This window comes from Dryobates pubescens, chromosome 17 (genome assembly GCF_014839835.1).
Source record: "Dryobates pubescens isolate bDryPub1 chromosome 17, bDryPub1.pri, whole genome shotgun sequence".
In the NCBI taxonomy this organism is placed as follows: Eukaryota; Metazoa; Chordata; class Aves; order Piciformes; family Picidae; genus Dryobates; species Dryobates pubescens.
In genome coordinates this window covers 7,345,624-7,357,811 of record NC_071628.1, presented here as the reverse complement: position 1 = coordinate 7,357,811, position 12,188 = coordinate 7,345,624, and the positions used below count along the sequence as shown (strand labels likewise).

Sequence of the window (12,188 nt, the reverse complement as noted above, 5' to 3'; positions counted from 1 at the left end):
CCTCAGAAAACAAACTGAAAACAATGTATGAAAATAAATTTATTACTCAGTGGAAACAGGGATTTAGTCCCTGTCTTCAGCATTCAGAGAGATCCTCTTCCTTGATGGGGGGAAAAAAGTGAGGAATCCATGATGAAAACACGCAGATGACAGCAAGATGAAACCCCTCAAACTGAGTCGAATGTTAGAGGTGGGCACTGAAAGTTTGTATCACTAGCAACAGCTGTCTTCAGCCACAGTTTAAAATACATCTATTGTTTTGCATCCTGTTGCAATTTCTCCCTCTCCTTCAGAGTCTTTTTTGCAATGCTAAGTTCAAGTGTTTGAAATCTGCATTCCTCACGAACTGATCTTGAGTTCTGCTGGAACAAAGAGTGCAAATATCCATTGTAGAAGTCGACTGCCGTAAGCTGCTTCTTTAACACCACTCCTTTGATTCCAACCCAGCCTTCCTGAAAATACAAACAAACAAACCACCTTGGTGTCAAGTGACAAGACTGGAGGAAATGGTTCCAAGCTGCATCAGGGCAGGTCTAGGCTGGATATTAGGAAATATTTCTTCACTGAAAGGGTTCTCAAACATTGGAATGATCTGCCCAGGACAGTGCTGGAGTCACCATCCCTGGGAGTGTTCAAGCACCGTGAGGACCTGGTGCTTAGGCACATGGTTTAGCATTGACATTTCACTGCCAGGTCAAAGGCTGGACTGGAAGGTTTTTGAGGTCTCTTCCAACCAGGCATAATCTGTGTGATTCTGTTTATACCACAAACCAAATTCTCACTTTGCAAGTGAAAAGCCTCTGAGCAGAAATCAAGTTCTTCAGCTTACCAAACAAAAAGACTGATGCTAATTTGAATGAGTTCAGTGAATCATGATGGACAGCTAAAAGTCATGTCAGGCAAATACTAAAAGCCTCATCTTTAGGACAGGGAACATAAAACAGGCGGGAAAAACTTACCCTGCAACGAGCTATCAGCATTCGGGAGGCTTTATGGTACAGCAGTGAACCAGGAGCAGCTCCACAATCATTTAATACTTGATCTAAAAGCAAAGCAAGATTTCCTTGCATTTTTATGCCAATAAACACAAAAAGGTTTGAAACAGTCTTCTTTGAAGCATGATAATCATCTTGAGTCACTCTTCTGTTAAAAAATATTTTGTTCTGTGTTTTATTATAGCCAAATGAGCAGGAAAGAAGCAGACCAGTCACTCTCTGGCACTGCTCCCTACGTGATCCATGAAGGGCCATTAGCCCTGTGTGCTGTGTCACACCACTAAGCCCACAAGGTTTTCCAACTCACAGACTATGATAGAAAATAATTTGAGCATAGCACACTGGAACAGCTTTCATTGTGAGAGATCCCCCAAAAAAGGCAATAAAATAGGATCTACCAAAAGACTAAAATCCTCTGATCTCAGGGGTCACTGCTGCTCTCAACACTACCACAGAGTGGGAACATCCTTAAACCCATTTCACCCTCATCTTTGGGCATAGAAACTTGCACATACATGACTTAGTTTTACTGGAGCATCAGGAACCACTACTTTATACTAATGTTTAGTACAGTTGTTGTCCATTTCCAAGTCAACACTGGAAAAGGGAAGAAAATTTAACTTAACAGACTAATTTAAAAGTAAATACCTGAAAACCCAGGAATATTATCCACTTCCACCAGATCCAGAAGCTTAACAGTGGTACCCCTCCAGAGGGTCTGCAAAGGGAACTGGAAACAGAAGCAGATGACACATTCAGAAGGCTGGATGTTAGGAAGAAGTTCTTCATAGAAAGAGTGATTGGCCATTGGAATGTGCTGCCCAGGGAGGTGGTGGAGTCACCATCCCTGGAGGTGTTTGGGAGGAGACTGGATGAGGCACTTGGTGCCATGGTTTAGATGGTGTTGGGTGATAGGCAGACTCAATGATCTCAAAGGTCTTTTCCAACCTGGTTAATTCTATTCTACTATGTAGGGTTTGGGGTGTTTTTCATTATGCAAGACACCTGTGATAGCAATATTTGGGGGAAAAATTTAAGTGTATGTCCAGGTAAGAGACTTTCCTTATTATATCAAGTATACCTTGGTTTTCCTCATCTCATTGACAAGCAATCCATTAGCATATGCAGTGAGGAGGTAAACAGCCATCTGCAACAGCTGCCTACTGTCATGCCAAGATGTAATCATAGTTTTTTGAAACCCCCTCAAATACATCAGAGGAAATCTTGGAACTAAACACCACAAAACCACTGAGCTGATTTCAAACTTGGCATCAAATCCACTACAATTCTTCTCCACACCAATTCCACCTTTAATGCTGGAATTTTAAAACACATGCTAGGTCTTAAAGGCTAAAGTAACTAAAACTTGAGATTTAATCACAAATAAAAGTTATCTACACCAAACTCTAACATTCTAGAGGGACAGAAAAGGGTTAAAAAACTTCCCACTCTCTTACCATACTTCCTATTGCACGATGCAGTTGAAGTATTTGTGCAGCTGTCTGCTCTTCCCATTTGACACAGCTCTTAGCCACAGATATTTTAGGAGCTAAGAGGAAAAAGAGAAGTTACTCCACATAAGACTTCATGGCTTGTTTTGCATCTTTTCTTTGCCAACAAACAGCTGTAGCATTTTATCTTATTTTAAACCCAATTTTATACAGACCAGTAACAGGTTTACCATCTACCCACAAACACCTTAGACAGCAACTGGAGAAAAGATTTTGCCACAAAAAACACACACCTCTATTTGGGTCATTTAGACTTTCTTCCAGTTGTCCTCTTACTTACCCATTGCACTGCAAAGTTTACAAGCACAGCTGTAACACTGCAGAGGGACCTCGACCGACTGGACAGATGGGCAGAGTCTAATGGCATGGCATTTAACAAGACCAAGTGCCGGGTGCTGCACTTTGGCCACGACAACCCCATGCAGAGCTACAGGCTGGGGTCAGAGTGGCTGAGAGCTGCCAAACAGAGAGGGACCTGGGGATGCTGATTGACACCCACCTAAACATGAGCCAGCAGTATGCCCAGGTGGCCAAGAAGGCCAATGGCATCCTGGCCTGTATTAGGAATAGTGTGGCCAGCAGGAGCAGGGAGGTCATTGTGCCCCTGTACTCTGCATTAGTTAGGCCATACCTTGAGTACTGTGTCCAGCTCTGGGCCCCTCAGTTTAAGAAGGGCATTGAGACACTTGAGCGTGTCCAGAGAAGGGCAACAAGGCTGGGGAGAGGCCTTGAGCACAGCCCTGTGAGGAGAGGCTGAGGGAGATGGGATTGTTTAGCCTGGACAAGAGAAGGATCAGGGGTAACCTCATTGCCCTCTACAACTACCTGAAAGGTAATTGCAGACAGGAAGGGGTTGGTCTCTTCTCCCAGGCAACCAGCACCAGAACAAGAGGACACAGTCTCAAGCTACGCCAGGGGAGGTTTAGACTCGAGGTGAGGAGAAGGTTCTTCACTGAGCGAGTCATTCGTCATTGGAATGTGCTGCCCAGGGAGGTGATGGAGGCACCGTCCCTGGAGGTATTCAAGAGGAGACTGGACGTGGCACTTGGTGCCATGGTCTAGTCACGAGGTCTGTTGAGACAGGTTGGACTTGATGATCCTTGGGGTCTCTTCCAACCTTAGTTATACTGTGATACTGCTGTCTGCATTACAGCCATGAAGAGTTACAAACTGACTCAGACTTTGTAACATTTTGATATTGCATGGCCAATTAATGTAGTAAGTCTGAAAAAGACTTCTGAAGCGTTTTTCCCCACTGTGTGATTTATTTAAACTACAGAGGGCAGTGAAGAGACCATATTGACAAAGGTATCTAAAAACCCAGACTAGAACCCAGCCCAGCAGAAGACAAAGAAGTTTTCCAGCTGATTAAAAAAAATAATAATTACTAAATATGCTGTGTACCTACCAAAGGTTACTCCTTCTTTTGGTTGCTCTCTTTTATTTTGTAAGCTTTCAGGCAAGTTTTTCAGGACTGATATCAGCTGCAAAATGAAAGTTTGGACAATGTCTTAGCAAAGCTAAGTGGAGTCTGTTTATTAACAGTAAATCCAAGACACAAATGTGCAGTACTTCATTTTTCAGCAGGGCAACTTTCTTGGGAGCTTTTAGAAAACCGGGTCATTAGAAGACTTGTATCATACACACTAAAGCATCGTTTCCACGTCAAGAGAGGCAGGGAACTACAGGAGAGAGTCCAGCAGAGGCTATAAAGATGTGAAGGGGACATGGAGAACCCCTCTTAACAAAGAAAGGCTGAGAGACCTGGGGCTGTTTAGCCTGGAGAAGGGCAGACTGAGAGGGGATTTTCTCAATGCTCAGCAAGAGCTAAAGGGTGGGAGGCAAGAGGATGGGGCTGGGCTCTTTTCAGTGGTGCCCACTGATAGGGCAAGGGGAAATAGTCACAAACGGGAACCCAAGAGGCTCCACCTAAACATAAGGAGTATCTTCCCTGTGACAGTGCAGGAGCCCTAGAGCAGGCTGTTTGGAGAGGTTACGAAGTCTCCTTCTCTGGAGAGATTCCAGACCTGCCTGGACATTGTGATCCTGGGCAACCTGTGAGCGACCCTGCTTTAGCAGAGGATAGGACTAGGTATCTCTAGAGGTTCCTTCCAACCCCCACCATGCTGCAATTCTGCAAATCACAATTAGACCCCCCAAATATTCTTTTACAGATGAATTCCTCTCTGGTATCAGTCCTGTAAAAGGACAAAAGCTGATTAAGATGAAAAAATAGGGGATTCAATTCAATGGAAGAATAAAGAGCACAGCTTCCATGAAAAGCACTTGAGTTCTTCACTGGACAGTAACAGAACAGCAACACATAGCACAGCAACGACAGCTTATCACACAGCACTCAGCTTCCTTCTCAACAAGACAAAGCGCTCACAAACACAAGTTTTAGACCACTCTCCTCTTACCAGCTACAGTCAGCTCCAAACAAGATTAAAAAGAACTCTGTTTACACAAGGCACTAATCAGAAGCAACCTTACCATGTTTGCACCCATCTTTGCTAACAACACTTCCAGCTCCTTTGCAGTACAACAGGGAGGAACAGGAAACTCTTCTTGCTTAATAATTGGACCCACATCAAACCTGTAAGGCAGAAAACACACAGGCTCACTAGAGGAGAAACTACAACTCAATTAGCAGTTCTGAAGTCTACAATCAATACATTAACTTCATTACTAAATACCTCCCCCCAGAAGCTTTATTTTTCAGCACATTGCCAAATAATGTTTGGTTCACAAAACAACACAGGGAAAACAGTATGAGATATATCTAGGCATGCAAGATTCAGCTCAGCAAACTGAGGTTGATATGCATGTACAATTTACAGTTCAGAAGCATAAGATCTCAGAAGAAACAACCTGAAGCATTCAGAAGAAATTTGTTTCATGCTTTCTTGAGTCTTACTATCAGGCAAGCAAAGGTTGTTTTAACAAGGCTTGTATGCCAGAGTTTGTGCTGAAACTATAACACATAATGATGGGCCACCAAGGGGATCAGACAGCTGGAGCACCAATCCTATGAACACAGGCTGAGAGACTGGGGGTTGTTCAGCCTGAAGATGAGAATGCTCCAGCGAGACCCTACAGCAGCATTCCAATACCTGAGTGGGGGCCTACAAGAAAGCTGGGAAGGGATGTTTTACAAGGACTTGTAGCAATAAAACAAGGGACAACAGTTTTAAACTAGAGCAGAGCAGATTTAGATTGGACATGAGAAAGAAGTTCTTTATTAGGAAGGTGGTGGAACACTGGAGCTGGCTGTCCAAAGAGATAGTAGATGCCCCATACCTAAAGACATTCCAAGTCAGGCTTGATGGGACTCTGAGCAACCTGTGCATTCTAGGATTCTCTCATCCCTAGACAATTGCTTGTCATCTGATGGCTTAAGTGGCAATGGTCTAAAGTTCTGAGAGGCCACAGAAACAGTAAGTAGTTTAGGGAAGCACATCTAACCTACCTTTTTGATCTTATTTCCATAATTGTCACCCCAGCCACTTCATCTCCATGAAGCACTGTGTGGACTACTGGTGCAGGACCACGCCATCGTGGGAGGCAGCTGGGATGGACATTCAGCACACCACTGAATTGAAAGATTTTCAAGTTTAGAGTAGGAACAGTACCTGAAGCTGAACCCACATGTACATAGGTGTGCAACATTAATCACACTGAACCTCAGAATTAACTCTGCAGACCTTCTGAAGCAGTGCTGGTTTAAATACACATTTAAAGGAAAATTCATGCCATACAGCCTTCAGTTTCTCAGTAAACACAGGAAGGGAGATGAGAGGAATAAAAGTAAACACATGATAAGGAATATTTGCATAGATCTACATCAGCATGTTAAAGAACAACAGTCAACTTCATAACGATAGAAGAAGGACTCAGACTAAGCAGGTGAACCCAGAGAAGTTGATCACACCTGCTCTAAGCCAAGTACTGACTCAAAACCAGAGTTGCTGTGCTAAAGAAGCAGCAGTAGATATTCTGTCAACTCACTTACTATGGGAACTGTAGAATAAGCTCCTTGCTTAGAAGACGTCCAAATGATGCCACCACACCCACATCGAACTGTCCCACAGGTCCTGTGTGTGGCCACTCGTGAACAGGCAGCTGGAACTCCTGGGCACAGCTCTTCACAGGCAGGTCCCCACGTAGGCGGGAGGGCAAAGTCACCACCTCCAGCCTGGACACAAGCAAGTTCTCGCTGGGCTCCCTGGGGTGGACAAGGTACTGAAGGTCTCAGGCACACAGAGCAATGGAGAGGAAACGGCTGGTTCAACTCCACCCCTTGCCCCTGTGCCCCTCCACATCACCTGCCCCTCCAACTCCCATCCCCTACTTGGTTCCCAGCCTTCCTATACTGTCCTCAGCCTCCTAACCCCCACTCAGCCCTACAACCTGTCTGCTCTTCACGTTCTGACTCCTATGATCTCTCTCCATCGATCCACTTGTGACACCATGGTCCCTGTCCCACTCTGCATTCCCTTTTCTTCCTCTCTTCCCTACCAATCACTGCCCAATCCACGGTTCTTGTCCCCCTGACCCCAGCTCAACCCCTAATGCCCCCTGAACCCCATGACTCACTCCCACCTTACATTCCTCGGCCCAAACGCCTCCCCGCAGGTGCAGCCCCCTGGCAGCAGGCAGTACCTGGCGGCCTGCAGGGCTCGCAGGACGGTGACAGCGAAGCGGTCGGTGCCGAAGAAGAGTACCCGCCATGGCGGCGCCCCTGCCCGCCCCGCCGCCCCGCGCGCCACCGTCACCCCCTCCCGCCAGGAGCGCAGCCACCAACCCCACATAGCGGCGCGTCCGGCGCATGTTGATGACGCACACCGGCGGGCGGACCCCGCCTCGGGGCGGGGCGAGGGACGCACACGACCACCCCTCAGGCTGAGGCGGAGCCGGCGCCCTGAGGCGGGGCGGGGCTGGCTGGGGGCGGGGCTGGCACTGAACGGTTGCTAGCTGCGGGGCTGAGCTGCGTTTGACGGCACGCCTTGCCGTGTCAGTACGGCTTTACGGCCGCTTGGGGAAGGGTGAGTGTCTTCGGGGAGCGGAGATCTCAGCTTTAGCCCCGGTCTCTCCAGCGCACCCCGAGCGCGGCTTCCAACCCTGGCTTCTATCTGTTCACAGCGTCCGTGCTGCCCTGGTGAGCGTCTCCCATGGCGTCGGACCCGTAACCGTGACCCTCACGACCGCGGTTTGGCCGCTCTGCCTCAGTGCGAAGATAAGGCGGAAAAACTGACAGCGGGAGGAAGGGGTGTTGACACCGCAGGCACTGGGTTTCTGCTGGCTCCAGTCTGCCTCTGTGGACTGCTTTAACAGTGATTATATTTTAAAGAATGTTTTACTGTAAACTGTGGGGTCAGAATAACTCACTTACATTGCTATCTTCTCCCATAACATATGAATTAAAAATATTTTATCTTTCTAGCATTCTCTTCCCCCCTCCCCATGGGAAGATGGTTTATTTGTGTAGTTCTTCATTTAATGTAAATCGCATGCACAAATTCCCTACGCATCTAAATCAACAGTTTACCCTGCAGTCTGCGACACTAAGAATTTCTCACATGGAATGTAAGAATTGGAACGTTTCCTGTCTGCCAGCGAAAACATGTACATTACTTGGGAACAGGATGGCAGAATTTATGTCAGGCAGGGATCGAGGAGGGGAGGATCGTTAGGAGAAGTGAAATATTGTGCCTCATTCCCACTTTCAACATCTGTTTTGCCCATCATTAAGGCTTTCTTTTTGCAGACATGCAGATGCCTCTGTCTGCAGTGGTAGAAACTATAAAAACTAATGAATAAACCCGCTGGTTTAAGCTTAAAAAAGAAGAATCAGGCTCATCCTAACTCAGGTGCCTTTATTCCTGCACCTGAGGAAAATAGAATAAGCTACTAAGTGACAAGGTAGTCTCCTATCTGAGAATCAGTAGTTAAAAATCAGCTTCTCCAGAAAACTTTATTACTTGGGTCACCCCATGAATGTCTTCAGTTTAGTCACATGCAGTTCCCTGATCAATTGCAGCCATAGATGAAATTGCATGGTAAAAAATAAAAAGATAAATGAGAGGGCTGCAAGGGTGAAGGAATGGCCTCTGAGAAGAGATTAAAGCAACCAGTGTAGTTCATCATGAGAAGCAGACATGGGGAGAAGGGCAGGTAAGCAGTCTGATGAATAACACAGGGCTGGTAAACAGGGAACAATTGCACAATAACTGATTACAGGCACTTACGGCTATCAGGCCCCAAAAGAGAGGAAGCAATGTTCCACACCTTGTGTAATTCAACTGCTTATCTCAAAAGCTGAAAAAAAATTGACCACATAATATCTCAGATAGTGAAAAATACTCATGGTTCCAGAAGCAGCCAGCACAACTGATGGAAGGAGATGTCCTGTGTTGCACCGGTGAATATCAGCTCTCTGAGGTCAGGGATGTGCCGTGTGTCTGGATGGCCCAAAAGATGCCTAAAAGGCAGCCAAAAGCTGGGGATTTGAACCTAGAGTTAATTTCCAGCTATCAGATCCTGGCATGGGATCAGCAGCACACCAACACTGTGTGTGGAGCTTCACTGGTGCTCCTCAGAGAACCTAAGCCCTGGAGATGAATTCTCCATTCTGGCAGTAATTCAGGCTTCTGGAAATACTGAAACCCTTTTTCCCCCCCCTCCTTTCCCCCAGATTTCTGCATGCAATAATTAATGTTTCATTTGCAGTGAGTTTATGAAGCAGACTTAAATTCACTCCAGTATCCTTGCTCCCAAGTAATTAATCTTCAGCTGTGATACAGCTGCACAGTTCAAACAGATTACAGCCATTATTTAGTATTATGCCCTGGACACAGCATGCATGAATTTGAACTGAAGATTTATTTTGATGTCATTTTTTCCAGCAGAATTAAAGCTACAATCTGATCATTTCATACACACACACACACACACACACAAAGCTCTCAAATCTTGCTTTCCTGCTGCATTTGAGCTCTGCTTTTATACATGATAAAAAGAAAAAGCCAACTCTGAATGTTTAGTTATTCTGTAACCAGGCATTTAGGGTCGAAGACACAGCAGGGATCAAAAAAGCTAAGTAAAATTACAGCGCCAAGGTCAGACAAGTTCTTCCTAAGAGTAGCAAAGACAAATCCAAGGAGGATGCAGAATACAAATTGGTGTCCTGTCTCCACTTTGCTTCCTAGCCAAAAGCACTGAAAATGGCTCCAAGAAGTAAAAAGATATCTCCTGTTACAGAGTGCCAGTGTTGGCAGGGGAGATATGAAATAAAACACTCACAGCCGCTGCTGCAGTGATTCCTCTTGAGCAATCATGGTCCTCTGGAGAAGGAGAGAATTACTGGGTGCAAGGGCCAAATCTAAACAGTGGGAAATGGGTTTTATTTCAATGTGCCTCACACTGAGTCACAGAATCATTTTGTTTGGAAGAGACGCTTAAGATCAGGTCCAACCATTAACCCATTACTGCCAGGCTGCCACTAAACAATGTCCCTCAGCACTGCATCTGCTTGGCTTTTAAATCCCTTCAGGAATGGGGACTCCACCGCTGCCCAGGGCAGACTGTTCCAGGCCTTGACAACCCTTTCAGGGAAGAAATTGTTCCTCCTGACCAACTTAAGCCACCCCTGGTGTGACTTGAGGCTATTTCCTCTTGTCCTATCACTTGTTCCCTGGGAGAAGAGACCAACCCTCACCTGGCTCCAACCTCCTTTCAGGGAGTTGTGGGGAGCCAGAAAGTCTCCCCCGAGCTTCCCTTTCTCTAGACAAAACATCCTCAATTCCTTCAGCTCCTTTCCTGGAGGATGCTTTTCAGAGTGAGACCTCCCATCCAGGCTGACCCTGAACAGAGAAACATCTCAGTGTTGGGTGTGAGCTGGGTGAAACCTCACCAGGGCAGCCAGGAAGCTCTCCATTGGATGTGCTCCAGGATTTAAAGGATTTATCACACTGGAACATGGCTTCAATGCCAAAGACACTATTTCAAACTGGAAAACACCGAGAACAGGAGACAGCCCATCTCCCATTAACCATAAGCTAACCAGTGCTAGCTGTGTGCTCCAAGCCCATCACTGAGAGGTATCTAGATTGCATTCTCCTGTGCAGGTCCATCCATGGACCAGGTAGGAAGAGGAATCCTCCTTTCCCAGTGTGGCTGGCACAAAAAGACAGCACATCATCTTGGTGACGCTGCAAAAGCCTTTTAGCAGCCTGTTGACTTAGGCAGCTGCTGCCAGTCCCTGTGAAACAGGGGTGGGAGCTTTGCCTGCAAGGTCAGTCTCTCTCTCGTAAAATGCTCTGAGAACCTTGAAATGCTCATTCACTAAGGGGAAAAAAAAAAGGGCTGATAGCTGCTTTATCAGGACATGCTTCCTTTCTGCAGTGAGGCAAGCAGAGTGAAAGTTATCATTCATTTTAACCCGTGGGTAACTTATTACTGAGTGTCATTCCACCCTGCCTGCTCTTACTCCTGGTGGTGCGAAGAGCTTGAGCAAATAGGCTGGAAGTTCCTCTGGTTCATTCTTTGGGAAGAGGTCGTTCACCTCATGTTGTAAATGGACCCACTAAAGAGGTGTGTTTTCTTCAGAGGCTGGAGTGAACCTCACCTTGTTGGACTGGCCTTCACACATGACTCAGGAGCAGAATGAATCACAGCTCAAATCAAAAGCAGGAGGAGAGGAGAGACCAGCCTGTCACTCTGGTAAGGCGCTGACTGCTGCTCCAAGGAGAGCTCTCCAGGTGGCAGGGCTTCAAGAAGAAATGTAGCTTCCTCTTGCTGGTGAGTCTGTGGAGATTAACAGGCATTCCTGCTGGGCTGGCTGGTGGGTTAATTTATAGCTGTCTCAAAAGAAAGCCTTGTTTGCTTATTTATGTAGAAAGCTCAAATCCTTGGAAATCTTAAGCAAAAGCTGTGTGACTGAAGTTTAAGGAGAGACTGAATAGCAAGTTGGAAGCAGGCTGGGGGAACTCCTGCATAGGAACAGCCTGAAAAGTAGTCAAAAGGGAAATATTTAGTGTAACTCAATCTGGCTCTTTAACTTTTGACTCCACAAAAGTTAGTGAACAGTCCAGAGTACCTTCTTGCTTTAGTGCTTGAAATAGTCGACTTTTTTCATGTCTTCTTTAATTGAACTCACTCCTTGATGTACCTTTATAAACCAACTTACCCATTTTTGTCTCCATTGCACCATTGTATTATCCTCCATCGATCCCAAAACCAGGGTATCCCACTTTTATAATGCATTTGGAATAACTGACCCATTTAACACAAGCAGGACAGATAAGATAACCACCAGAGAGAGAATCTGGATGGCAAGAGGCTGGGATGTGGCAAGTGCATTGCCCCATGCTGTGTAGTCAATATTTAGTAGAAGTCCAGAGGGACATTGTCACCTTGTCAGGAGATGGTCTTCACAGAAGACTTTTATCCCCCCATCTTTATTTATGTCTATATAGTCAGTACCTCAAGATCTCTCCTTTGCAGAGTGAGGACAACATATGGGTTGGTAAGCAGCCTCAAGCAGCAGCTGTGGTAAAACCCAACCTGCAGAGCACGTGGTGTTTTCCCAGCACCATGTGCTGTGCCCTGGCTGGAAGGAGTCCGTGAGCAGCTGGAGACATGCACATTCCCATACACATTCCATACCCTCTCTCTGGGTTAT

At 46.1% G+C, this 12,188-nt stretch overlaps 1 protein-coding gene across 1 annotated transcript; it reads right to left on the bottom strand.

Annotated features, from left to right (window-relative positions):
- Positions 1-208: 208 nt before the first annotated feature.
- MTFMT (mitochondrial methionyl-tRNA formyltransferase) lies at positions 209-7,331 on the bottom strand. Its single transcript, XM_009903948.2, has 9 exons — positions 7,169-7,331; positions 6,519-6,731; positions 5,976-6,098; positions 5,000-5,102; positions 3,915-3,990; positions 2,453-2,544; positions 1,644-1,725; positions 960-1,042; positions 209-452 (listed from the first exon to the last, which is right to left on the bottom strand). Exons 1-9 carry the CDS (start codon positions 7,315-7,317, stop codon positions 252-254), a joined length of 1,122 nt encoding a protein of 373 aa, XP_009902250.2. The 5' UTR covers positions 7,318-7,331; the 3' UTR covers positions 209-251.
- Positions 7,332-12,188: the final 4,857 nt, after the last annotated feature.